Raw genomic sequence first — 26110 nt, 5'->3', positions numbered from 1 at the left:
ACAAAAAACTACAATAGTAACCTATGCCGTCTAAAAACGCTTTCACAGCATCATCTTACTATGCACATATTTCCTCTCCTATCCTTTCCTTTCCTTCATCCTCTTCCCTCTCAAGCCTGCTTATGAAAGCATCCTGCTCATATCATTCCTAATCCTGTTGTAATCCAACAGACCTTCAATCTGGCCCACAGCCGAGACAGCGACGTCCTTGTCCCACAGCCTGTTGCGGGCGAATTGCATAACGTCCTTCTCTGTGATGCGGCCGACGACGCGCTCCACCTCCTCGGGTGATAACCGGCGGCCGGTGGTGACGATTTGGCGGCCAATGTCCTCGGCGACGGCGGTCGTGCCGTCGAGGGCGAGGAGGATCGAGGCCTTGAGTTGGGCCTTGGCGCGCTCGACTTCGGCGGAGGTGACGTTCATGGAGAGGCGGGACCACTCGCGGAGGGTGAAGTGGACGAGGTCGTCGAGCTGAGTCAGGTTGGAGCTGGTGAGGTAGATTCCCCAGAGACTAGGTTTTGTTAGCGAATAGTTATAGCATCATTCCGGTATGACGTACCCAGTGTCCGAGTAGCTGGTGGAGAAGCTCATGAAGCTGTTGGCGAGGGCGTTTTGCGAGACAAAGTTGCTGAGCTTGCTGCCAAGGTAGTCGGAGGTACCCATGGCACGGTCCCAGTTACCGACGATAGCCTGTGTGACGAGCGCGGTGAAGTAGTCGGGGTCGCTCCAGCTAACACCCTCGACGGCAATGGCGATGTTGGCGGTGCCCATGGTGTCGTCACGGAGGCGGACCTCGGAGCCGATGAAGTCGGGCTTTGCCTTTTGCTCAGCAGCGGCGGACTTGGCGGAGTAGTCCTGGGGCTCCGAGGGGAGGTTGGCGAAGTACTTCTCGGCGAGGTCGACCAATTGCTCGTGGGGGATGCCACCAGCGCCAACGAGGACCATGCGGTCAGCGGTGTAGTTGGTCTTGATGTAGTTCTCGAGGTCGGCGCGCTGGATGCTCTGGATGTTCTCCTTGGGTCCGAGGATGGTGCGGCCGAGGGGCTGGCCCTGGAAAGCGGTGGCGTGCAGGTGGTCGAAGACAACCTCCTCGAGCTGCTTGTCCACCTCTTCCTGTTCGCGGAGGATGACATCACGCTCGCGCTCGATGGCCTGGGCCTCGAGCTTGGAGTTCTGGAGGATATCGGAGAGAATGTCGACGGCGGCGGGGACATCGTTGTTGAAGGCCTTGGCGTAGTAGACGGTGTTCTCGCGCTGTTTTGGTCAGTATCCGGCCCTGGGAATTCTTCGTTCCGTATGACGTACCGAGGTGTAGGCGTTGAGGTGGCCGCCCATGTTTTCTATCTCGAGCTCCAACTGCTGCTGTGTGCGCTTCTGGGTTCCCTGTGCGATGCATCAGCGTGCTGTCCCGGCCATTGCCATTGAGTGTCCGTACCTTGAAGGCAAGGTGCTCGAGGAAGTGGGCAGTGCCGTTGGTCCTGTCCGTCTCGGCGCGGCTGCCAGCGTCAATCCAGACACCGACTGTCGAAGTCTGGGCCCACGGGGAGTGCTCGGTAGCGATCTGCGCAGGCGGGTCAATTGCAGTCCTGCATCCTCGTACAGTGGCGGGCATACCGTGAAGCCGTTTCCGAGGGTGGTCGACTCGGTCTTCGCGCCGTAGGCCACGGGCGTGGCCAGGCCGCGGGTCAGAGGCGAGGCCCGCGATGATTTGACGGCGTTGATGGCGGAGCGCGAGCGCATGCTGCGCTGCAGGTTGAGGGCGAGCTGGCGGGAAGCCATTGCGTCTGCTCGCTGTGCAGGGGATGGGAGATGGGGCGGTGATGGGTTGGGGTGGATGTCGATACGTCCAGCTGCAGCGCGGCCTAGGTGAGGTGGATGAGTTTCGTCAAATCTGCGATCACGGGACTTTCCGGCTGCCACCGCTGGCCAATGAGGGCGGCAGGGACGTCAGCAATCGACATCCGAGGCATTGTCGTCAACTACGACTGCGATCCCGATATTGCTTCTTGCGACCTCCACGACCCCAAGCAGACAATCAGACTGCACAATGGCCTCCGTCATGCGTCCCGGCCTCCTCAGGCAAGCTTGCCCGCCCGCCCAGCCCTCGCAGCGCATGCTGTCGACCGCGATCTCGACCCTCAACCGCCCGCTCGCCCAGTCGCTGCGACCAGCATTCCAGCGCTCAGCCATCCCCCAGTCGACCCGCATCGCCGCCTTCCACGCCACACAGCGCAACCAGATCCTGCCGCCGCTGCCCCAGAAGATCATCGGAACCACCAACGACCCCGTCCCCGTGCCAGACCCCGACTACGCCCACGGCAGCTACCACTGGAGCTTTGAGAGGATCGTCTCAGCTGGTCTGATTCCCTTGACCATTGCGCCCTTCGCTGCTGGATCGCTGAACCCGCTGTCCGACTCGATTCTCTGCGCTCTCCTGGTAGTCCACTCGCATATTGGATTTGAGTATGTAGATCGAAATTGTATCTTGAGTTACAGCGGCTAACATATCACAGGTCCTGCATCATCGACTACTTCCCTACCAAGCGTGTTCCCCTCGTCCGAAAATCTGCCATGTGGGCTCTCCGCGCCGGAACTGTCGCATTGGGTCTTGCCCTCTACTCTTTCGAGACAAACGACGTTGGTATCACCGAGGCTGTCGCGAGGTTGTGGCACGCATAGATACATTTGGGGACTTGTAATACAAATGCAGAGGCAGGGCTTTTTTCTGATTGAAGTGTCGTATCGTTTGAAGTGTTGTGGTGGCTCTGCTTGTCGTTGTGCTTAACCTCACCAGCCTTCATCATTCTAGCCCCGCCTCTCTACAGGCTCATCGAGACGGGTCTTTGCGGCCTAGGAGATACAGACTCGTCTTGCTTGCATGCCCACTGAGAGGACATGATGAGCATAGAGATCGGCTTATTTAAATGTGTACTTCTATTCGCCACCAAGGTTTTGGTCCGACTGATGATCAATTCATTGACTATTGCTTAGACAAATCCAGCTTACATTGCGCCGTACTGTGATAGACAAGACTCTCCTCTAGACCCCACCAGACGCCCCATCTGGTTTTCATGCTAACATCATACCAGCCACGCGAATGTCAACTGTTGTTGATGCTCTCAGCGTGACCATGTCCTTCATGCTGCCGCTACTTCTTAGTGTTCACCTTCCACTGCTCCCAATGTGTCTTCTTTGGATTGAAAACCATTCCAAACGCCTCTGTCATCTTCCTCTTGCTCCCAGAGAGCTTTCCTTCGAAATTCTCATGCATATCCTTTTCCCAACCCCAAAGGCGGTTGTACACCTTGGTCAGGATAATGTTTGCCTCTTGCTTGTCAATCACTCCGAGGAAACCTGTCTTCTTCGGTCCAAGTAGCATGAATTGCGGCCACTCTTGCTTTGCCATACGACAGCATCCTGTCGGACAAAACGCATTCGTCAGATCGAACTCTATGTAGTCCAGGCGCTTCAGGATTGGGCCCCCGCCGTTTTTGAAGTAACTATGAAGATCCTCGATATAGCCATCCAATTCTCCGTTCAGAGAATTCTTAGCTGTCTGGTGCGCAAATTCGAGACGAGCCGCAGGTGCTAGGCTGTCGAAATTGCTACAAAGTCTCATATCGGATTGATCGCCTAAGTCTTGCCAGGAGCGCCCGCTGAAGCCAATGCTCACGCTTTTGATGAGACGAGGTGCTGAAGCCGAGAAGAGCCACCGATCGGGGAACGGTATATGGGTGAAGGTTCGATAATCGCTTATAGAGTTGGGGCAAAGGCCCGATCCTATCAGTGGTTGTCTTCTGGTGCTCTCATCCGGTAGTACGAACAAATTCTTGCCAAGGTAGACTTCCTCGGCCTCCTTGTGGACTTGCTTGCAAGTCCGTAGTATGGCCAGTTGTGGAGCGCGGTAAGACTTCCAGTCCTTGAAGCGCTTCTCGGTTTTGACAGCGTAGTCGTCGGGCGTGTAGAAGACCTTGCCAACAACCACCAGCTCTTCATACACCATGATTCGGAGTTCGACAGGCAAATCGAGGAACCGGAAAGGTGTAAAGACTGTCGTCGTGGTTGTAACAGTTTTCGTTATAGTGGTCGTCGTCACTGTCATTGTGCCTGTGGTGCGATTGGCAGCCTGAACTGGCGGCGCCGAGCTGGCTGTGTCCATGGTTGATGCTTGTGATACAGTTGGCTCAGTTGGAAGGTAGTGCTGATCGAGTGCTCCTTCAAACTGGAATTCGAACTCGGACGGTGTGGTTATCTGGCGTGTTGAGGGCGATAAGAGGCTGTACAAAGGGCTGAAGAAGGTCGACCTTTTGATATAGGCAGTAGCCAGGCAACTATCGATGGGAGGCAATACAAAAGTTTGCTGGGTGGTCTGTGTTTTCGCGGTTTCATTGTCGTAGTTTCCTCGGAAGTTCTGAAAATACATATTGTGCGTCAGCACTCATTGCTTTCGAGGGACGCATATTTGACTCGTGGATGTACTGGCGGCCTTTGTGTATATTTTAGCTTCTGCAACTGTGTGAACCATATATGCTTTACGAACTATGCGACGGTGTCCGGATGAAGTACGGGTGATCGAGGGTGGGAAGGTGAAGAACAGAGGCAGCTGCGACCACAACCCATTCTAACCACGTGCGTGACGTGACGTAAGCGGTACAATGCGGAAGGAATACCCAGTCAACAAACAACATTCACTTGACACCCTGCACAACACCCCAAATAGAAGCGGATATCTTTGATTATAAGTCTTGAAGAGAATGTAGGAACAGCAAAAGAGCCAGAACTTCGTATAGCCACCATCCAGCCACACTCTAATCTTGAAACACAGCATGTCAAACCCAACGAGACTAGGCAGGGAAGAAGGACGGTATAGTGGTATAAAGGGCCAAGACACCAAGGTAAAGGATGTAGACAGGATTGAGAATTTGGAGTCTAAACAAAGCGCACCCGGGGCCTGAAAAGTCACACCTAGGATATACCCTCTCATGCCACTACTGTAGAAAATGATGAGTCTAGCCATCATTGACCGTTTACCAAGATGCACCAATAACCACTAAACCCCTGCCATTTTTGCGTCTGTTATCGGTTTTTCGGTATTTATGCCTTGGCGTCGGCGGGAGCCTCGCTGCTCTCAGCCTTGGGCGCGTCGGTGGCGGGCTCGCCGGCGGGGGCGTCACCGGAGGGCTCGGCCTCGGACGATGTCCAGAGGGTCTGATAGGAATTAGCATGTGTGAGGTAAACGGGCTGCGGACTGAACTTACGAGGTTGTCACGGAGAAGCTGCATGATGAGGGTAGAGTCCTTGTAGCTCTCCTCAGACAGGGTGTCGAGCTCTGCAGATTCGTTAGCCTTGTTCAGAACGACTACTTCGTCCTTCACATACCAGCAATGGCGTCATCGAAAGCCTGCTTGGCGAGTTGGCAAGCCTGGTCGGGCGAGTTGAGGATCTCGTAGTAGAAAACGGAGAAGTTCAATGCGAGACCGAGACGGATGGGGTGGGTAGGAGCAAGGTTGGAGGCAGCAACATCGGTAGCAGCCTTGTAAGCCTCGAGCGACTTGTCGGCAGAGGTCTTGCGCTTGTCACCAACGGCGAACTCGGCAAGGTAGCGGTGGTAGTCGCCCTTCCTAAAAAGACAAGGTGATTAGCAAACTGGCTAGTCACATGTACGCGGTGCCTTACATCTTGTGGTAGAAGACCTTGGACTCTCCGCTCTCAGCAGAGGGGATCAGGTGGCTGTCAAGGCACTCGAGGATGTCCTCGCAGATCTTGGCCAGCTCGGCCTCGATCTTCTGGCGGTACTCCTTGATCAGAGTAACCTGGGTCTCGTTGCCCTTGGACTCCTCCTTCTGCTCGATCGAGGTGACGATTCTCCAGGAGGCGCGGCGGGCACCGATGACGTTCTTATAGGCAACGGAAAGGAGATTTCGCTCCTCGACGGAGAGCTCCTGGTCTGCGGAGGCAACGGCCTTCATGTTCTCGACCATCTCTGTCACATGTCGTTAGGACACGATGCGGTGCGTTGTTTGTGGTGCGCTTACCCTCGTAACGCTCGGCCTGCTCGGCCAGCTTGGCCAGGTACACGGAGTCTTCGTAACCCATTGTGGTGTGTGGTCTGTGCAAATCGCTGTTAGCTGATGTAAATCGAGTTGAAGCGCGCGACAAGTGCAACCAGTGGCTATCGCAGTTGCTCAACAGCGAGCAAGCCCCTCAATGTGCGCTATGGCCGTAATCTGAGAAAATGTCGTTTCGCTGCCGTTGTCGACTGTTCGCTGGCTGTCCTGTTTGTGTTGAGGACTCGGAGTATGCGGCAAGTGGAGATGTGCCAATTGCTTGCGTGGACTCTACACCTCACAACAGAGGCGCAAAGAGGGGCGGCTCGAGCTACCACGGGTCTCCGAAAAGAGCGCCGATACACGACACCCACGACAACAGCGGCCGAGCGACTGGAGACGAGCGATTTCGACAGCCGGCCATGCTGATGGGAAGAGCGGGCCTTGTTTACTGCGGCCGGGGGCGCAAATTGCAGCTGTCCGCGGATTCGGGGGGAGTGACGAAATGCAGTGGAGCAGCACTTACGTAGAGAAAAGTTGGTATGGGGAGGGAATGTAGGCTGCTAGAGGCGGCGATGTGGTGTTGGCAAGAAAGTGAAGTGCAGATGTTTTGGTCAAGGGCGGCTTGTGGTTGAGTTATCAGAGGAGGGGACTTGAGAGGGAGAGAACCCGACCAGTTGACTCGTCTTGGCGTCGATCACGCCTGCCTATCCTTGGTTTCACACGGCCCAGAACTGGCGCGACCTTCTGTTCTGACAGGCGAACACCATCCGCCACCGCCTCAGCGGCCCCTTCCTGGCCTGAGTAGTACCTGCTGTTGTTTACAGGCTTGCAGAGTCGCCTTGGAGACGTTGTCGTCGAGTCCCTGAACAACATGCCCCGCAGTACACCCTTTCCATGACAGCTACAAGGACCGGGCTTCACTACGAGCATTGGGCATCACGTTTGGCCTTGAGCAGCGCACATTGGCTCTGCCCCGACAATGGATGCGATGACTGTGAACACGCCGAATATGCGTTGAACGAAAAACATGCCATGCTGTTCGGAGAGCCTTGAGGTCAAGACCATGTTGTTGCAATCGTTGTAGTGATACAGACGCCGAAGTCTTCTTGTCACATGGTGCTTGTTGTGCTTTTTATGCTGAAGCAACTTTCATAATTCAACAACACATCGACAGACGTGTCTCCAACGTTACCCCTCCGGTCTTCCTAGATATACAGGCGTATTATGCTAAGAGGTCATGCGCGTACCAAACTGTCGAGTGGGCCAGGCATCGATGTTGAGACCCTTCGAAAAGATCACGTGGCTATGACGCACATGCACGTCCAAGCTCCCATGTCCTCCAGATGTCGAGCCATCACTCCACCTCAGCATACCAATTGCATATAACCATCCAACTCCCAGCATCTCATCTCACCACCGATCCGCCAAAATGCTTCGCACATCCATCATCAAGAGCGCGCGCTCAATTGCCGCTCCTCGCTACTTCTCCGCCTCCGCCCTCCGCATGGCTGAGGGCTCCACCGGCTCTGGAGCTTCAAGGGCTACTGGTGCCGCTGGCGGGTGAGTCTATGCTCATGAACTGTAAACACTATATCCAAACTAACCGGTATTGTAGTGACGCCTTCACCAAGCGCGAGGCTGCCAGCGAAGAGCTCTACATCCGCCAAGAAGAGAAGGCCAAGTACGTACTCCAGCTCTCTATATCCCGATATCCCGATGATTACTTCGCACCGTTTCAGACCGAGCAACGATCCGGTACAAATTTCTGTCATTGTACAACGTTCTGACAACAAACAGGCTTCTCGCAATCAAGGACAAGCTCAAGCAGCAAAGGCAGCACATGGAGGATTTGGACAAGCACATGTCAGTAATCATAGCTTGGCGAAAGACGAGACTAACAACAACACAGCGACGACGTCATTGCTGAGTCTGAGCGCTCCGGCCAGGGCGAGCAAAAGTGAGCGCGTAGCGGGTGCTCCGGACGAATATCGCGGGCCGACCCATACGTCGTGTTATACTTGCTATGATAAACAATAAAGATATCGAAAGAACATAAACTTGGCACTTGGGCTGTTGGACTTCACGGCAGATGCTTGCGTTATCTCGTACTTGCTTCTTCATCTCGTCCTTGTTCGTGTCAAAGAGAGCATGGGTCTGAACACTTCAAGGCCTCCTTCCCAGCACATATGTGGGCCTGCCATCTCAGCACTCGCACCTGCCACTTTGAGGCTTGATGGGTTCTTCACCGCAGGATGCTCCAAAGTTGCCCTTTTCGTTCAGTGTGCATCTGTACATCTGTACATCACGTTTCAGTATACATCGAGCGAAGTACTACCGAACGATCAAGGAAACTTCCGGTATCACGCGGAAGTGCGTCACTCGCTCTGATTCGTTCGAGTAGGTCGTTTCTCGGATTATTACAACGTCAGCTCATCGAAGATCTGGAGCCCTCGGGATCCACTACATGGATACAGCCTGGGATACTCCAGCCACCACCCCGCTCGAGGCTGGATCACAACTCGATATTCCCCGTTTTGTTTTTCTGCCGCGAAGGATCTGACGACAACACATCCTCGTATTCAGGCCCGCTCCTCCAGCCTCCGATATCTGGAGCAAGTGCTTACGCAGCCTCGCGCAAAGTCTGTCATCGCAAAATCGGCCGGAGAGCGGAGAATGTGACTCCCTTGCGCCGACCTAGAACATAGTTCACTGCCGTGTGATACCGCTGCATCGGAATGGTCGATCGTGAAATTCGGTCATCTCTCCAGCCACATTCGCAGTGTCGAATATAGACTTTACTCCTTTTTCGCGTTGCGAACATGCCGACCGTGTGAACGCCTGACTGCCTAGGCCTCCAGACCGCCGTCATTGTTAGCCCATTTCAAACGCCTTCCGTGTTCACGCAGCTAGGCGTTTTACTTTTGTTAGCGAAACAGGTACTTGGGCTCGTACTCGTGCGTGCCGCAGGGATCCCACTAGCACGTGTGGCAGATAGCCGACATCTTACCACGAACATCCCGGCTGCGATCACAACTACAAGCGACTACCCTGTGAACGTTCGAGTAACTTTCAAGATCATGCTGCGTTCTCATTTGGCCGCCGCCGTCGTCCGTTCGAATTAACCGTTGGCCCAGCCCTCTGACAACCTCCTCTTCACCCCCACCAGGTGAACCATGCTTCTTCCACAGGATGCCCCATGCCACCGCCAAGTACATCCCACCCATTTCTGTATCAAGGGACAGCGAGACGACGTCATTGTAAGCATCGCTTTGACTTCGATATGGGAAACCCTGAATCTGGAATCCACCCGTTGCTCCCATCAACGAATGAAGCAAAGCTCGGAGAGTTATCGCGCCGAGAAGACTACGAAGAGACGACACTGAACCAAATTAGGTATGACGAGAGCGGGTGAAGGATCTATTCAGGGTCTTCGCTATAGCCTTGGCCACCGAGCATATATGGTCTCCTTTGTCGCTCAGCATCACCAGTTCATACATCTAGCCACTGATCTGCACTGACCTCAAACACCCAAACTTCACCGTTACTCAACTAGCTGCATAAGCTTTATTGCTCCCCAGGCGCTCTAATATAACCGTCCCTCGCCAATACGAAAGTCTTCTCTCCATCAACCACCTCACCGCCAAGTCTAGCAGCTACCTCACACCAACCGCCTACATGGCGCAGTCAAGTTTGAACTCAAACAACTCACTGCCTCAATACTACGGTCAGACTCTGCAAGATGGGACGATAATGGAGTCTCCCGTCATGCCAACACACCCACGTGGATCCAGCGACTCGAGGCAGGAGCTTCTACGACTGCCTGCACAGCCTCACCAAGCACATATGGACTACAACGTCGATCCCGAGTCACATAACGCGCCCGTACAACAGGCCAACAACACCTTTGGTCTAACGCCAATGCCTTCCAATCGAAAATTGGGAGGACAAGCCGACATCCGTGACTGGGATGCAACACCTCGTCCGCGACGACCATCTCAACCTGTGCCTTACAGCCCAACCACACACCGTGGCCCCTACGTAGAAGACTACTCTGAAGAGGAAGACGTCGATCCCCGCGATCCTCGCGCGTACCGTCGCCCAAGCAGGAGAACGCAAGGCCCTCCCAGTGCGTACCGCAACTACCATGAGCAGAACTCCAGGTATGGGCCCATACCTAGGAACAGTGTCGACCACAACATGCAGCCTTATTACAGCGACACACCAGGCAAGCCTAACTACGAAATGTACTACCCCGATGGAGGTAACTACGGTGGACGCCGCCCTCCCATACCCTACGCAGGAGGAAGTCGAGGACCACCCGTCTACCCACCACAGGAGAGTGTGATGAGGTTGCCATGGATGATCTGGATGGGAAGTAACGCAAAGAACCGTAAGTCACCCTTCCATCTCAACTCTCCCACGTTGCTAACTCAGCTCGCAGACTTTGTCGCTTTCGTCGGCGAGTTTGTAGGAACAACCATGTTTCTCTTCTTCGCCTTCTCCGGCACCCAAGTCGCCAACATCGACTCATCCGCCACCCCCGACTCCAACACTACGACCAACGAATCCGCTGGTTTCTCTCCCATCGTCCTGCTCTACATCGCCCTCGTCTTCGCTTTCTCTCTCATGGTAAACGTATGGGTCTTCTTCCGTATCAGCGGTGGTTTGTTCAATCCCGCCGTCACGTTCGCCATGTTGCTCTGCCGTGCTCTGTCTCCCATCCGCGCCTTCCTGCTGGTAGCAGCGCAGATCAGCGGAAGTATCTTTGCCAGTTTCCTCGTCAGCGTCTTGTTCCCCACATCCTTCAATGTGCGGACGACGTTGGGTGAGGGCACGAGTTTAGCCCAGGGTGTCTTCATCGAAGCCATCCTCACCGCCGAACTGGTCTTTACCATCTTCATGTTGGCAAAGGAGAAGCACAAAGGTATGTCGACCCAGCCTCCTCCCCTTACCACCCACTAATACCTTCCAGCTACATTCATCGCCCCCGTCGGCATTGGCCTCGCCCTCTTCATCGCAGAACTCGTCGGCGTCTACTACACCGGCGGCTCGCTCAACCCCGCCCGCTCCTTCGGCCCCTGCGTCGTAACCGGCGTCTTCGACAACGAACACTGGATCTACTGGGTGGGCCCCGCAGCCGGCGCCATCATCGCCGTCGTCTTCTACCAATTCATCAAGATACTCGAATACGAAGTCGCCAACCCCGGTCAAGACGACGACGATAAAGACCAAGAAGTCAAGGAAGTCATTGAAAAGGAGAGGGAGGGCAGCCAAGAACCTGATCTCGAAAGGGGGGATGCGGGTGGTATGACGGGTGGCATGGGCGGCGGACCCCCGGGTAACGGTCATGTTCCTCTGCCTACCGTGAGTAGTCAGCAGCGTTTGCGGGCTGTGCATAGTGTACAGGGTCTTGTTCATCAAGCGCGCAAGAAAAGGGCGCAGGAGGGACAGGGGTTTGGGGGGAGGGGCGAGCATACGTACTAAGATTCACAGGCTGAGTGCGATTATCGAAAGAGACTCCGTGTCGGAGCCTTGAAGAAGAAGAGATGTGTTAATGAGGTATGAGGATCAAGGGATGAACCGATGGGTCCATGGGTCACGGTAATGTGTTTATGTGGTTGGTTTACGACTCTCCTTGAGTTTGATCTTACGAGAGTACATGAGAGTGTGATTTGGTTTACGGGATATGCATGGGCTTGGGATGGGTTACGAATATTAGAATGTACAAATAGCTACGTATATAGAGCTGGGTTTGGGTATGAATGCGACGAATGGTTGCAGCCTGGCTGGCATAGCAAAAAGAATGATTGCATGTCTTTACAACCGATTCTACACTACTTCTGCTGCCTTTGAGTGCTGCTATTGGAGGGTTTTGCAGCATCTTCTGCATGCTTCGGACTTTTATCGTATTTCAAGTCGACGACGAAGCCAGAACCTGGTTCATCAATCATTAGGAGTTCCGTATCTCCATCTCTTAGAACCAATAGTACAAGAGCAGTGTACAATAATCTCCGTGTCTTACATCCCACTCCTCAACTCACCCTACCTACCCCCTTCCCATCCCTTCTCTTCCCAACCTCCTGAGCCTTCAACGAAAGACACATCATCAAAACTCTATACTATGCCAGTTATCCCGGTACGTCACACCTCGCCATGCATGCAGTTCTACATCCGCATCCCCGAACCTTACCCTACATCCTCCTTCTCCACAAACCCCACGCGATCCGTCACCTCATCACAGCATCGAAAACCCACGCATTCGCGATTCCGATACCGATGATACCGAACACATCCGCATGACATCAGAACGACGTCCCATGACGAAAAGACGAGGAGGTTGAAGTTCGCCTCGTTTCGCCAAACTCAAAACCAACCCCAAACCTTGCTGATGCCGTGTGACGGACTAGTGCGAACCCAACGCCCGGGACGTTCGGGACATTTAGGGTTTGGTATGCGAAAGGGCTATTTTTGCGCATTAGTAAGAACGGCAGGTAGGGGTGTGGTTCTTTGACTTTGACCCTTTTTGGTAACGGGTCATTGGGGGTAATGATGGGGGGCGGGATGTTGGATGACGTTGGGGGAGTTTAGGTGAGGAGGTACAGTGGTGGTGGAGGGTTTGCGGATGAATGGATGATGGATACGTGACGAGTATGCGAAGGGAAGAGGGAAAGGGGGTTGTCTACGTCAGGCATAGCTGTCTTTGCAGCGGGATCGCGATGGTCTTAGTGGGTTTGTGAAGTAGGGCGTTTGGAGCAGGCAGGTACATATACCAACGGCGTCACGCGAATGCTTAGATACCGCGACATCCGCAACAGATATCTAAGCCGTATGAGAAAGGTGCTCTTGCATGGGTAGTGTGGCCTGAATATCAATGACTGCTTCGTTAGTAATATGAAGTTCGTCAAGCGTACATTGCTCCATCGCTCCACTGCTCATCTTCGATAATGCAATGGGACATTCAAAAGAATCGAGTCACACGACAACCACACCTTGTCTACCCAGTCACAGTTACGTTTACTCAAGGCATGCATCTCCGGCTCGTCTTCTCGAAAAAAAAAGAACTTATTCAGGCATTAAGTCATCTCGAATGATAAGAATCTGTCTTTACATCTCTCTTCTCACTTCCCCATCTCCCATTCCGTTCTTCTTCTTCTTCGCCACTCATCCTTTCTCCAACCTCCCCGTCTTCTATCTCTCTTCACCTCCTCACGATCAAATCAAAACAACAGTATGAAAGAAAATGGTATAGCAAAGACGGGTCTCAGACCCAATCCACCCTCTCGACTTCTACCTGGCACCTATCTCGCTCCTTCGTCTTCCTTTTCGCTCGCTCCCGGAATCGTCTTAACCAAAACAAAAAGGCCTCCCTACACAGAAGTGCAGATAAGCGAATGCAAGAAGAATATATGTTCGAGTCTTTGTGATGTGATAGTGTGAACAGATAAAGAAATATTTGTAGGTAAGGTAGGTAGGTAGGTAGGTAGGTAACGATAAGTATGGAAAGACAAAGACCAACGACATGATCAGAGTAAATAGCGTGGTTGCGTAATCAAGAACATAGCAAGATAAGCAGTAGCGCCCAAGGAAGCTGCAACAAAAACGCCCGATAGCAACAACAGAAGCAGAGAAAGGGTTTGCAAGGACCAATCGCCGCCCTGTCTCCTAGCCCAAAGCCCAAAGGAAGCCCCGTTATGCTCCAATATGAGAGAAGAGATGATGGCCCAAAAAAGCGATCGATGTAGATAGAGCGCCGTCTCGAAAGACGAACATAAAGGGTATATGAAAACAAGAGGGGGTTTTGTTTTTTGTTGTTCCACCAAAACAGCCAGCCAGCTAACTAAGTAATCGACGACGATACTATACTTCCGTGGGATTGGGGAAATCAAAGTCGCTGACTAGATTGCCAAAAGCGTCATTGTCGTTGCCCGTCTGTAGAAACGAGTCAAAGTCGAAAGTTTCGAGGGCGCCAGCGTCGTCGCCAAAGTTGAGGCCGAGATCGAAGCCGTTGGGCTGTTAAATCTGTTAGTAGATGTTACGCAAAGCAGAGAGTCTAAAACTTACGTCACCATCAATGTTGCCAAATGGCGGACCCCCGTTGTCCATGTTTTGGTCGGAGGGCGGTTGGGGTTGCACAGGTTGCGGCTGGCCGTTTTGTCCCTGGTTGAAGGATTGCTTGTGTACTGGCGTGATGGGTGCGACGGGAGTGGAGGATGTGGGTGTCGGTGGTTCTTCGCCGTTTGTCGTGGCGGGAGTAGAACCTGCCGCCCCCTTTTTGTTGTTTGCGGGCTTCTAAAATCAATATCAACGATGCTCGAAGGTGTAGGAGAAGCGCGAGACGTTACCTTATTGTCTTTGGTCACCTTCTTCTTGGGGTTGGCCTTGTTTCCTTGGTTTGGGGTCGGTGGTGCCTGGTTAGACACGGATGGAGAGGGTTCTGGCCGGGGTGGTTCGTTCGTAGGCGCTGGAGGCGGCGGCATTTGCTGCCGTTGCTGAGGGTTTTGGCCCATTGGTCCTCCCATCTGCTGGCTACCTGGACCCATCATTCCTGGTTGGGGCCCTCGCCAACCGTTCTGTTGCATCTGGCCATTGCGCATGGCTTCCATTTGCGCAGGCGTTAGTTGCTGACCATTGAAGTTGGGCGGCTGCGGATGTGAGCTCGGAGGCCGCATCATGGGGTTGCCATTCGGGCCGGACATGTTCTGGGGATAGAATTGTGGAGGCATTCCTGGGGGTGCCAGACTGGGGTCGAAGTTCATGTTGGGTGCGGGAGATGCACGTTGCTGCCCCATCATTCCCTCGGGCATAGGCGAGCCAGGCAGATTCTGCTGGCCGAGCTTCGGTGTGCCTCGCTTCATCTGGTCGGCGGGGTTGGGTGATGGGCCGCCGGCTCTGCTACCTTGAGGCGACATGGCTGCGCCAAAACCTGGGGCGCCAATGACGCCCTGCTGAGGATGTCCAGATTGATTGTCTTGCTCTTGGCGGGCCATGAGTAACCGTTTCTTGTTCTGCTGCTCGAGCAGCATGAGCTGCATCTGGTAGTCCTGCAGCGCGTGGTTGCCCTGCTGGGGAGCGCCTGGAGGGTTGTTGGGCATGTTGCCGGGCCGTGGACCGTTGCCGGCGAAGGTTAGGTCTTGCCCGTCGAGGCCGGACTGGGCCATGGGGGAGCCTTGGACGCCAGAGTTCATACCCTGGGGGGAGGAAGTGTTACTCATTGCCACTCTGTGTTGATGGGCCAGACTTTGGGCATATACCTCGATGTTCTTCTGCTGCGCACCTGGGCCTTGCGGCATGAACTCATTGAACTGGTTGCTGGGCATGTTACCGGCGTTCATACCACCTGTGGGCGGGTCTTGATTAGCTTGTACTCTCCACATGGGTGTGACAGATGACGTACCGTCGACGCGGGGGCGCTTGTTTGGCGAAGGGGCATTTTCGTTGGACCCTGGCGAGTTGGGGCGGTTGCCGTTCATGTCCATGTTGGAGCCGTCTCGTTGCATCTGAATCATGTTGGGGTTCTTCATGGGCTGCATGCCCGCCATGGGGTTGCCGGCGCTGGGGGGTGTTAGTCGGCGTTCGAGAATCGCGAGATCGCAGAGATAGTGCGAGGGTCGAGGGCTTACGGTCGATTGTTCATAGCGGCTGCCCGCTTGAGGTCGGTCTGGTTGCCGTTGGTCATGGCACCGTTCCGCATCATGTACTGGGCGCCGTTCATGGGGTTGGTGGCCATCATGAGGCGCTGGTCCCGCTGCTGGTTCTGGATGTGGCCCAGATTCTGCGTCTCGGTCAGTACGCCTCCGTGTCTATCAGTGCGCGGCTACCTACCCGGTTGTGGCCGAGATACTGGGCGGCATTCTTGGGCCCGCCGCCGCCGCCTCTCGCAGCGGCGAAGATGTCCCAGAACTGGACCCACCAGTCGAGCAGGAACGAGTTGTCGGCGGCCTGGCCCGGGGGCATGAGCGGCAGGGGCAGGTCGTCGGGCATGTCGATGTCGCTGGCGCCATTGGGCTTGTTGTTGGGGCTGGCCTTCTCCGTGTTGAGCTTGAGGTCGCAGTCGAGCATGGCGCGCGCGAGGGTGTGGTGGCGGTTGCGTAGGAAGTAGTCGTAGATGTACGTGTTGAGCTTTTCCTTGGGGTCCTGGTCGCCCATGCGTTTGGGATGCGCCATGTTGCCCATGATGGGGGTGCCGTTGAGGGAGCCGTTCGCATTCATCTGCGCCATCTGCGCCATTTGCTGGTTCTGCATCGCGAGGGAAGGAGTCGGGCGGCGCGGCAGGCGCGGTGGACGGGTGGGGGGTTAGCGATAGGTGCGCGGTGGTAGCAATAGACGCGCTGTGTTGTGCACCTCGGTGCTGGACGGGCCTCTACAACAGCATGGGAGGGCGTCGCCACGGTGCGTGTCGGAGCGGAGCGTCGTGCCAAGGACGGGTGGAGGACGTCGATGGCGTGGAGGTCGCGCGAGATGGCAGCTCTGGGGTGCCGGGTGTGGGTAGCGACGCTGGTGTCGTCGCGATGAAAAGGCGGCGGCTGATGCACGGTACTATGGGTCGGGGGGTTAGCGTGAAGGAAGGTCTTGAACAGCGCCCTGGAGGGACCTCACGGCGCGCTACACGGGTCTGCCAAGAGATGCGATCACGACAACAACACCTGCGATATTCTTTGCCTGCACGAGAGGGCGCGATTGAAGCAACTGCACAACGAGACTGCAGCGGGAGCGTGCAAACTCTGAGCTGCTCAGCGCGAGGGGAAGAGCGGCCGCTCGTGAGCTGCGCCAAGTGGTCCACGTGATCTCGGTATTATTAGATCCCCTATGCTCCAGCCCCCCAATGCGCAGCATCGCGCTCTCATCAGAACTGCCTCGATATTTGCTTTTCTACTCGCATAAAGCAATTCAAGACGTCAGACATAGCGGAATTGAAGTATCGTGACCGCATCGCAGTATCGTATGCACCAGGGCCGATATCTAGGGAGGTTGGTGGGGCACATGTAACGCGAACCCGACCGTCATGCCCCGACCAGTACTGGTAGCAGATCATTCATACACCCTGATGGGTTCACCGACTTGGTCGTAGTTGCGCAAAATCCAAGTCAACAAGTCCTACACAGTAAAATTAAGGGGCTGCAAAGACTAAATGCACAATGTAGCCTGCGAGGCCGCCTTCAGCGATCAATGGTGCGTCGATGGTGTGGTAGTGCAATTGCGCGATTGCAATTACCCTCTAATTGGCTTCCATGGCCGTCGTCAATAGTGCACCCTATCTAGTCGTGCATCGAGTCTGAGCACGAATCGTCTGCCCGACTCCATGACAGCACGACAGTATGCAATTCTCTCCAGTTGATGTCTTCAGAGAATGCCTACCTTGCTATCGCATATCTCTCCGTCATGCTTCCACACTATACATGGATCGGCGAATGCCTGCTTGCTAAACCTAAATAGCAAGTGTAATTTCTCCTCGACCCTACCTCATTCTACTCGTCATCGGGTGGCATCTCGTCGTCAATGTAGCGGATCAGCGTTATCCGCATCTCCGTTGTGTCGTTGCCGCGAAGGACGTCACTGACAAAGTGTGCTTCAACCTGCATGTGTACCTGGTGGGTGTTAGTCCATTGCCCACGCCCCATCTTGATGCGGTATATGCGTACCATCTCTAGTGAACCCCGCAGCACGCCCACCAGTATGTTGGAGAACCACAGCTCGTCCTGCGCGCGGCCGTCGTCAGGCAACTCTACGAAGTCGGCCAGCGGGTTCTCCTCGAAGATGAGGGAGAACTGCTTGTTGTCGCTTGACCAGTTGGTAATTGTCGGTGTGATGTTGAGGAAGATCTTGAAGCCGACCTACAACCGTATGTCAGCTTGCGGTCTATATCCCATTGAGTCGGTGGCGCTACCTTTGAGATCATCTCCGAGACCTCGCGGAAGTTGGTGCAGGCAGGCGCGCTCGACTTGGCGAGGAAGTCTTCAATAAGCCGTATGCCGATGTTGTATCCCATGCGCTCCAGTTGCTTGTTGACATCGGCGTAGTTGTATTCGTAGTCCTTGCATAGTTGCGCGACAATGGTGCCGTATGTGAGGGTGACGAGTTCGGCGCTGACCTTGTCTACTCGAGTCCTGGCACCGTCAGAAGCGGTCGCTTAGAGTGGCCATATGCGAGACTTACTTCCACACTCTGACATCTATTAGCACATGTGCAGCAACTACTAGACGCCTGGAGCTCACTCCTCGCCCATGCGGGCTGCTTTGGTCGATGACGCCATGATTGCGGGGATTTAGTCGGACGATGTGTGTGGTGTCGAAGTGTGAGAGTAGACTGTTGCGTGTGTTTGGTATATTAAGTCGCTGATATCAAGTCGTGTTGTTGCGTCGGGGAGCATGCTGACTGCGGAGGAGCGTACCTGGGACGCCCGGGCCCTAGCGTAGATCTGCCTTGAGGAAAGTTTACCAGCTACAACTGACCACAACCACCGCGCACCAATCCACGTACCCCACACGTATACCGAATCAAGCACCCCTCCATCGCTATGTCGAGAGAAAAGCGACCCGCCAACGAGGCTTTCGGCACGAGCCAGCTGGTCAAGCGCACCAAGTCGGACGCGAATCTGGGAAGCTCTGCAGTAGCCGTCGTGAATGGCTCGGGCGCAAATGGCGCGCTGATACAAGCGGTATGTTATGCCCACGGACTTTTGATAGAGTACCAAGCTGAAGATTGCGACGTGCTGACAGGTCCTGTAGGGCCCGCGTACCAGCGCGCTGCAGTCGCCGGTTATGGAGTTGACGGGCCATTCTGGGGAGATCTTCGCCGCGCGCTTCGATCCGACAGGACAGTACATAGCTTCGGGCTCCATGGACCGCTCTATATGTCAGTGAACTGTGAACACGTGAGAGATATGCGCTAACATGAACAGTACTCTGGCGCAGCTCTGGATCATGCGAAAACTACGGCATTCTCACTGGACACAAGCAGGCAGTCCTGGATCTGCACTGGTCGCGCGACTCCAAGGTTCTCTTCTCCGCCTCGGCAGACATGCACCTAGCAAGTTGGGACGTGGAGACAGGAGAGAGGATACGAAGACACCCAGGGCACGAGGAGGTTATCAACTGCATGGACGTGAGCAAGCGCGGTGAAGAGATGCTCGTGAGCGGGTCCGACGACGGCTACATCGGGGTGAGTACCTCAGTATACCACTCTGGAGCATTTCTAACTCTCATAGATCTGGGACACGAGAACGAAAGACGCCGTAACATTCATCCCCACCGACTTCCCCATAACCGCTATATGCCTGGCCGAAGCCGGCAACGAGCTCTTCACCGGCGGCATCGACAACGACATCAAAGTCTGGGATCTGCGGAAACAAGCCGTCACATACACACTCCTCGGTCACACCGACACCGTCACTTCGCTCCAAATGTCTCCAGACAACCAAACCCTCCTCTCCAACGCACACGACTCGACCGTCAGAACATGGGACGTGAGACCCTTTGCGCCTGCAGACAGGCGCATCCAAACATACGACGGAGCCCCCACGGGTCAAGAGCGCAACCTGCTAAAGGCGAGTTGGGACTCCAAGGGCGAGAAGATCGCAGCCGGTAGCGGAGACCAGAGCGTAGCCGTTTGGGAAACCCGAACAGGAAAGCTACTGCATAAGCTTCCCGGCCATCGAGGTGCCGTCAACGACGTGCGGTTCCACCCGCTCGGTGAACCAATTTGTAAGTACCCTACATCGCCTTTTGCATTCGTCCCTCTACCTGTTCTCCGCCCCGGACCCCGCGCTACGCTTCAGCTTTCTGACCGGATGGCGGTCGTGGCGGATTGGGTTTGGAGAACGAGCGAACAATTTCGATTGTTAGCGCTTGAGGCGGATAGGAGAATAGTCCTTCGCATTGACACTCTTCACCGCTGAACACAAAGCTATGGTCTTTCGAACACGAAGCTAACTTGGCAATCTTAGTGGTATCCGCATCTTCAGACCGCAAGCTCATGGTAGGGGAGCTAGGCAAGTGAACGTGGAGATGAAGCAACTTGGTGCGTAGGAAGCAACTTGGCTACGCAAACATGCTTCGAGATGGATCATCAACCCCCGGGGGAAAAACGTGGAGAGAAAGGCCCGAGGAACATCCGGCCCCACGGTACGTCACAAGGCGTTGTTTACATATAGAACTGGATACGCCGGTGCGACATTTGACAGGGTACGGAGTCGCATGTACTGTCTTCCACAACACAGCGAAGGAAGAGGGTCAAAAGACGCGTCGAGGAAACGACCCGCATGTTGCTTTTGGACAGTTATGACGCGCAACACTGTCGACAATGTAAAGAGTAAACAAAATACAACGAAAGTCAATCAAGATGAATACCCGCGTCTTATGCACCGTTATGAATGCCGTTGCACGTAAATAGATACCGGTGACCGGAAGGAGGTGGTAGTAGCAAAAGCGTCAGGCCCGCCGCGCGCTGGTTGGCTGGGACAAAAACAACGTGAAACGTCTACCCCAATGAGGAACGACTGAGCACCAGTAACTTTCTCAGCAAGCGGCTGTCGGTCGCCCACCACAGGCCCCGCAGACTCGAGGAGAATCGAGAACATCCAGATCTGATGCACCGATACATGCGAACCGCGGTCCGTGACACGTCCTGGATCGCTGCTGCTGCCGGGCTCATGGCGGAGACGCGTTTCACCTTTCCAGCGATCAAAGTCTGATACGCCACTCGTCGCGGAAACGCATGGCGCTCAATGCTTTCTCGACTTCTGACCGTCCATCGCTATTGGGACGCTGTGACCCATGTCATCTTGGGTGCGGAGCGCGCGACCACCACCTCCTACTTTCCTACTCTTTCATCTCCTTCGTGTTTGTCTTGCATCTATTTTCCTTCCAGTCATTGGTAATAGAGGTAGCGGTTGCTGTGCTCCTGCTTGTTTCGCTTCTTTTCATTCTTTTGCGCTCGTTTGGCCGAGGTGCGCTGCTGGATAGCCCTGTCTGGTCCTTTTTTCCACTCTTTTCCCTTTTACTATTCACTTTCAGAGTCTGGGAAGAAGATCTTTGTTTCGACGCTTTTCGAGAAAGTTAAGAGGTTGGTAGCCAAACGGTTCGCTCCAACTGGATTACTTTGCATATGCTGGGTAGGGTCTTGGGCAAGGGCGAGATCTATTCATTGTTCTTTCACTCCACACTTTCTGTTCCTGGAAACGGTTCGGGTACACGGCGTTCCTGCATTGGTTCTGGAGTATCCTTTCTCTTATTCGCCCTTGTCTTGTCTTGAGTGAAATCAACACAGAGACCTTGGGCTAGCACGACGCGTCTGCTATAAGGGATTCACGTACGCCCAAGATAGAACTTGGGGGCTCGTAACCGTATATTTCTGGACTTGAGGGAACCCACCGCGCTATATACGGATCACCATGTTTCGGTCACCACTCTTCGCTTGGTCGCCGCGGCCAGACCAGAACCAGGACTTCGACGCAACGCCGGCAACGCAGTCGACATCTCGGTTCAGCGCGTTCCGCAGTAATGTGCGGGGGATGGTCAACGGGTCGTCGATATACTCGCAGTCGCCGGCTATGAATAACAACAATAACATCAACACACCCAAAACGCCCTTCCTGGGCTTCTGGAACCGCCAACAACCGGCCAACCAGGACGGGCTACCCACCCATCAGAACGCGCATCGCGAATCACATGATTCGAGGGCTCCATTTCATGCGCACCACACCGCGGGCTCCTACATCGGCGCCATCAACCCGCCTCAAGATCCGCAGCAACCAACCACACTCTACGCTCGTCACCCAGCCGATGTACCACTGCCCAACCAGCGGGAGGGCTTCGTAGACCCAGAGATCCAGCAACTACAAGACGAGATAAACGGCCGACGACACAAGCGACGGAAGCACCGAAGAAGAAAGCACCACCGCACCGAACGATCCGCATCCAATGCATCCAGCGGTTCCAACGGATGGGTACGCAGGCGCGAACAGCGCGGCACCACCGCAGTATACATCCGCGGATCAGCTGCACGCGGGAAGATGATCGCATGTGTGATATCCGGCACCTTTCTCATCACCATCCTCGCAATCTGTAAGTCCTCTCCATCCTTCCCCTCCCTTTCCCACTCTCAGAACATGCAAAACTAACAACCCCTCCTCCCCCCCACAGACCTAGCCATCGCCCTAACCAACCGCTCCCTCGGCCAAGAAATCCACATCCTCTTCATCATGGTCCTCCTCACCATAACAATCTTCTTCTGCCACTCCCTCATCCGCCTCTGCATGCTCATGCTGAACCCGCCGCGCCACGAACACCGCGCCGCCATGCCCGACATGACGGGCGGCGGCGACGGTTTCCAGCCCATCGTCCCCATTCGCGTGCACCTGCGGCGCGACGAGGAAAGCGCAGAAGACGCGGATATGGATGATGTGTTGGAGAACGACATGGTGGGTGCGAGTGGGGATGAGGAGGGAAAGAATATGCCGCCGCCTCCGCCGCCCGCGTACGGGCTTTGGAGGAGTAGTGTGAGGGTTGATCCGAATCTGCTTCATTGGCAGAGGGTTGAGGATGCGACGAGGGGTAGTGCCATGTCCAATACTGTTACACAATCCCGACACGTCTCTTTGTCTGGTCCTGCGGCTCTCGCTGCGGCGTCTCTCCGCGGCAGCGCAACATCGACATCACCTGCGCAACCCCAGCAAGAAGGTCCCCGCCCCCCATCTTACGCCTCAGAAGACGGCGTCAGTTACATCGTTGAAGCGGAACCGAGACACACAAGCAATGTACGGGATAGCACGAGAGGCGCGTTGAACGACATTCATCCTGCGTGGCGCCCTGGGTATGCGATGAGTGAGATACGGGGTGGCGAGTTGCCGGCGAGTGTTATGAACGGTAGTCGCTCTTAGGAGTCGTGTGGCTGTTTGTTCGCTATATCGAATCATGGCATAGCCGCATCGCCCAGTTTGTTTGGTTATACTTTGTAGCGTTCTAGCATTGCGTATCTGTGTGTTCTGGAGGGTGCCTGTAATCGCAAGGTTATACCACTTTCCAATCTTGCATCTCCTGTCCTCCATCCTCCATCCTCCTTTCTCAAGCTCACTTAATGACGTGCTCCTCATCTCCCACCTTTCTCACACTCTTACCCGCGCTCAGCTCTCTCGTTCTTGCTTCTTCTACTGTTTCGGCTCTTGTCACGGAAATGATGTCACTCATGTTTTTGTGAAACTGGAAGACGGGAAGAAAGCACGGAGGTGTACGTCACGCGTGTTCTGGGTAAAGTAAACGCAGTTTCAGCCTCTTGTGAACTTCTGTTTTGGTTGTTTTGTTAAATCACTCTGCGTGCGTCATTGCGAGTTGTATTTTTGCGTCTTGTGATTTCGTGGCTGGCTATTGCATTGTTCTGTTCCTGAGGGAACTCGTTCTAGCGCGTATGCGTCAAGTCAAGGCAGTGTATATACGGTATCGTTCTGTCTCGTTCTATGAAGGCGAGTTTTTTTTTAAGGTTGCCGATATTGATCGTCATTAAACGCTTTTGTGGCGTCCATTAAATGAGCATCCTCTTTAGTCCTTCCTCCGCTTCTCTTGCTGTTCTACCCCTCATGTCGCATAAATCCTGATTTCTCAATCCTCTCTCGCTCGGAATGGATCACGGAGTAGTCCTCAGATACCCCTTCTCAAACTTCCCCCTTGACCCAGCCTTCCCTCTTCACATTCAATCAAGTCGAAACCAGACTGTTCCCTCATAGCTTCATCTCTCTCCCTTATATATATGTCCAATCTGTCCTCCTCCGTTCTCCTCTTCCGTGCCGAATCCTGCCAATCATTCCAATACTCTTTTCGGAGCGCGGACCACATAGCGCGTCGACCCCCTTCCACGTCCTTTTTGTCATTAGACAGGTCCATAGCAAATTGGTACCCTCTTTGCTGCAGCTCGACTGATTTGAGCTTCGCATGCCGGTTCTCAACGCGGCTAGCTAATACAGTAGCAGAAGCAGAGTATGTCGCGCTGATGAGCTTTCCGTGCCCGTCCATCCAGATATCCGGTAGCTTGTCCTCTGCAACGTCCCAGCCAGCTATGACATCAGATAGGAGCAAGAAGACTCTTCGCTCCAGATCTGGCAGGGGAATCTTGCCACTCTGCATTCCTTCGCACGCATCTGCGCCCGGGGGCTTGAGCGAGATGGATATGCTCACCTGTTCCTTTGCGGCATCTTTCAACGCCTTCATAAGGCCTATGACGTTGATACGCAGCGTGCTTAGTGATGTTGCGGCGGCGGTTTCGAAGACGAGAGCGATGTTGAATGACGCGATGGATCTATCCCATCTGGGTACGAAGAAGCAGCAAGGACGTGTATGGCAGTGGAATCGTAAAAAGTGGAAGTCCTTAAAACTGGTCTCACACGCGGTACTCCTTTTGACCATAGTAACGTTTGCGTTGTGGGTTAACATGTTTCTGATCATAAAGTCAGAACGTGACTCCCTGCTGAGCTGCCAGATATTCAGTTGTAGCCCATGTATGGTATGATTGTCCATGTCTAGTATGGGACCTTCAGGCGATAGTGCCGCTAGTTTCATGATCTTTGACAGGATACTTCGAGGAAGGTCTAGAAGGTGGCGTGGCTTTGAGCCTAGTTGTCTGATGATGACGTCTCCATTCTGGTCGACTGCGAACTCCCTCCAGTGACTATGTTCCTTGTCAAATGTGACTCGCATGTATCGTTCCGTAAAATGTATGCTGACAGAGTGAATAAGCCGGTCGAAATTGGCGAATCTTTGCAGACTGAATTCTCCGTTTCCGATTAAACTGGAGACGATTGCATTGAAGGCATTGACCAAGTTCTTCGGGTACTGTATTTTCTGCTCTTCATACCGCTTCTTCCTTTCATCAGTCCGTGCAAAAGCGTTCTCGCACTCAGGGTCCAGTCTCCTACGAGTGCAAGCGAATGTGATTGGTGACTTTTCTGCACCATCCTTCCAAAGCAATCGTAACAAAGGCAATGCATCGAAACCATCAATTTGATGCTTGCAAGCGGGATAGCACATAGCGTCGACATCGATATGTACCTTCTTTAGCATCCCAAACTGACTGCCAATGTTGGATAGCCATACGGAAGCATATGCGAACTGATGATAAGCTTTCCCATCGAAGTCGTCATAGCGCGGGTTATTCCTCCCATCATGGCGATTGAGCACACGCGAGAAAACGAAGGTATTGTCGCTATAGAACACACTAGCTGCCTCATGGTATATCTGTCGACAGACCAGCAGCAGCGGTAATCCCAAGTGGAAGTCATGGGTGAACTCATAATCAGCGCCGATTCTGGACTCGAGTTCCGTGTCAAACCTGGCTTTCAGGGCGTAGAATTCCTCATCTGTATCGTAATTTCTTCGTTTGGGTTCGACCGCATGGTAAGCATCGGTGTTGTGAAGGAGGATTGGTTCGGTGCGCTTGAACAATTGTTCGTAAATCAGGTTGCGGATCTCGCCTGGACGGTCAAGGAAGGAAGGCTCGCTTGGATCGGCTGGGTGTGAGTCTTGCTTTGGAATTTGCATCCCGGCGATGGTGCCGGACTCAGTTGGATGGAACTATGCTATGGACGATACGCGACCGGAGAGCGACGAGCTGTGTGCTATCGCGAGCAGCTCTCACGAGAACAGAAACGATTGTGTACAGATTTGAGGTGCTTGCCCGCAATCCGGTCGCGACAGTGGAATTTTGCAGCAAGAGATCAGAGAGCGAATGCTGATATCGTTGCGCGCCAAGCATGCAACTCCGCCCTTGCAAAGTGTGACAGAAGAATCGTCCCAGCGAGGGACGAGAGCAGTCACGGGTAGCTCAAGCTGGTCAGCGCAGAAAGTTACGATGCCACCGAGCGAAGAGGTGAGATGCAGCTCCAAGGACGCGCCGTGACGATTGTAAACAAGGCGAGGTTTGCTTCAGGCCCCCATCACGCCTACCCATCCTCGACGAATGCCAAGACACACGTGATTATGTGGCTAAACTACAAGCAGATGTTGCAGAGAAAGGAATTGTAACTGACGGCGGGATATAGCAGATGGCGGCAAATGACCGGACACATGGTATCAGCG

The 26110-nt window shown here is 54.2% G+C and overlaps 11 protein-coding genes across 11 annotated transcripts; 5 read left to right on the top strand and 6 right to left on the bottom strand.

Moving 5' to 3' along the window:
• Positions 1–120: 120 nt before the first annotated feature.
• J4E83_008252 (uncharacterized protein) lies at positions 121–1779 on the bottom strand (the record flags this gene model as incomplete). The annotated part of the gene is made up of 5 exons (XM_049335149.1): positions 121–511; positions 560–1254; positions 1306–1383; positions 1436–1561; positions 1615–1779. 5 exons carry the CDS (start codon positions 1777–1779, stop codon positions 121–123), a joined length of 1455 nt encoding a protein of 484 aa, XP_049185688.1.
• A 268-nt stretch (positions 1780–2047) lies between these two features.
• On the top strand, positions 2048–2679 carry J4E83_008251 (uncharacterized protein; the record flags this gene model as incomplete). Its single annotated transcript, XM_049335148.1, has 2 exons — positions 2048–2463; positions 2514–2679. 2 exons carry the CDS (start codon positions 2048–2050, stop codon positions 2677–2679), a joined length of 582 nt encoding a protein of 193 aa, XP_049185687.1.
• A 469-nt stretch (positions 2680–3148) lies between these two features.
• J4E83_008250 (uncharacterized protein) lies at positions 3149–4159 on the bottom strand (the record flags this gene model as incomplete). The annotated part of the gene is made up of 1 exon (XM_049335147.1): positions 3149–4159. The coding sequence occupies one exon, from the start codon at positions 4157–4159 to the stop codon at positions 3149–3151; it is 1011 nt and encodes a 336-aa protein (XP_049185686.1).
• A 935-nt stretch (positions 4160–5094) lies between these two features.
• J4E83_008249 (uncharacterized protein) lies at positions 5095–6096 on the bottom strand (the record flags this gene model as incomplete). The annotated part of the gene is made up of 5 exons (XM_049335146.1): positions 5095–5208; positions 5259–5329; positions 5380–5621; positions 5677–5983; positions 6036–6096. 5 exons carry the CDS (start codon positions 6094–6096, stop codon positions 5095–5097), a joined length of 795 nt encoding a protein of 264 aa, XP_049185685.1.
• Positions 6097–7479: 1383 nt separating this feature from the next.
• Positions 7480–8011, top strand: J4E83_008248 (uncharacterized protein; the record flags this gene model as incomplete). The annotated part of the gene is made up of 4 exons (XM_049335145.1): positions 7480–7610; positions 7666–7731; positions 7848–7913; positions 7960–8011. The coding sequence occupies 4 exons, from the start codon at positions 7480–7482 to the stop codon at positions 8009–8011; spliced, it is 315 nt and encodes a 104-aa protein (XP_049185684.1).
• Positions 8012–9725: 1714 nt separating this feature from the next.
• J4E83_008247 (uncharacterized protein) lies at positions 9726–11534 on the top strand (the record flags this gene model as incomplete). Its single annotated transcript, XM_049335144.1, has 2 exons — positions 9726–10974; positions 11023–11534. 2 exons carry the CDS (start codon positions 9726–9728, stop codon positions 11532–11534), a joined length of 1761 nt encoding a protein of 586 aa, XP_049185683.1.
• A 2373-nt stretch (positions 11535–13907) lies between these two features.
• J4E83_008246 (uncharacterized protein) lies at positions 13908–16292 on the bottom strand (the record flags this gene model as incomplete). Its single annotated transcript, XM_049335143.1, has 6 exons — positions 13908–14060; positions 14112–14339; positions 14393–15387; positions 15445–15602; positions 15671–15822; positions 15873–16292. The coding sequence occupies 6 exons, from the start codon at positions 16290–16292 to the stop codon at positions 13908–13910; spliced, it is 2106 nt and encodes a 701-aa protein (XP_049185682.1).
• A 1223-nt stretch (positions 16293–17515) lies between these two features.
• Positions 17516–18300, bottom strand: J4E83_008245 (uncharacterized protein; the record flags this gene model as incomplete). Its single annotated transcript, XM_049335142.1, has 4 exons — positions 17516–17635; positions 17690–17881; positions 17935–18154; positions 18263–18300. 4 exons carry the CDS (start codon positions 18298–18300, stop codon positions 17516–17518), a joined length of 570 nt encoding a protein of 189 aa, XP_049185681.1.
• A 264-nt stretch (positions 18301–18564) lies between these two features.
• Positions 18565–19944, top strand: J4E83_008244 (uncharacterized protein; the record flags this gene model as incomplete). Its single annotated transcript, XM_049335141.1, has 4 exons — positions 18565–18705; positions 18776–18902; positions 18949–19208; positions 19255–19944. 4 exons carry the CDS (start codon positions 18565–18567, stop codon positions 19942–19944), a joined length of 1218 nt encoding a protein of 405 aa, XP_049185680.1.
• A 1653-nt stretch (positions 19945–21597) lies between these two features.
• J4E83_008243 (uncharacterized protein) lies at positions 21598–22926 on the top strand (the record flags this gene model as incomplete). Its single annotated transcript, XM_049335140.1, has 2 exons — positions 21598–22111; positions 22190–22926. The coding sequence occupies 2 exons, from the start codon at positions 21598–21600 to the stop codon at positions 22924–22926; spliced, it is 1251 nt and encodes a 416-aa protein (XP_049185679.1).
• A 754-nt stretch (positions 22927–23680) lies between these two features.
• Positions 23681–25573, bottom strand: J4E83_008242 (uncharacterized protein; the record flags this gene model as incomplete). Its single annotated transcript, XM_049335139.1, has 1 exon — positions 23681–25573. The coding sequence occupies one exon, from the start codon at positions 25571–25573 to the stop codon at positions 23681–23683; it is 1893 nt and encodes a 630-aa protein (XP_049185678.1).
• Between the last annotated feature and the right edge of the window lie 537 nt (positions 25574–26110).

The sequence above is a fragment of the Alternaria metachromatica genome, assembly GCF_023757995.1.
Source record: "Alternaria metachromatica strain BMP 0045 chromosome Unknown scaffold_23, whole genome shotgun sequence".
In the NCBI taxonomy this organism is placed as follows: domain Eukaryota; kingdom Fungi; phylum Ascomycota; class Dothideomycetes; order Pleosporales; family Pleosporaceae; genus Alternaria; species Alternaria metachromatica.
This window is presented reverse-complemented; position numbering and strand designations above follow the sequence as displayed.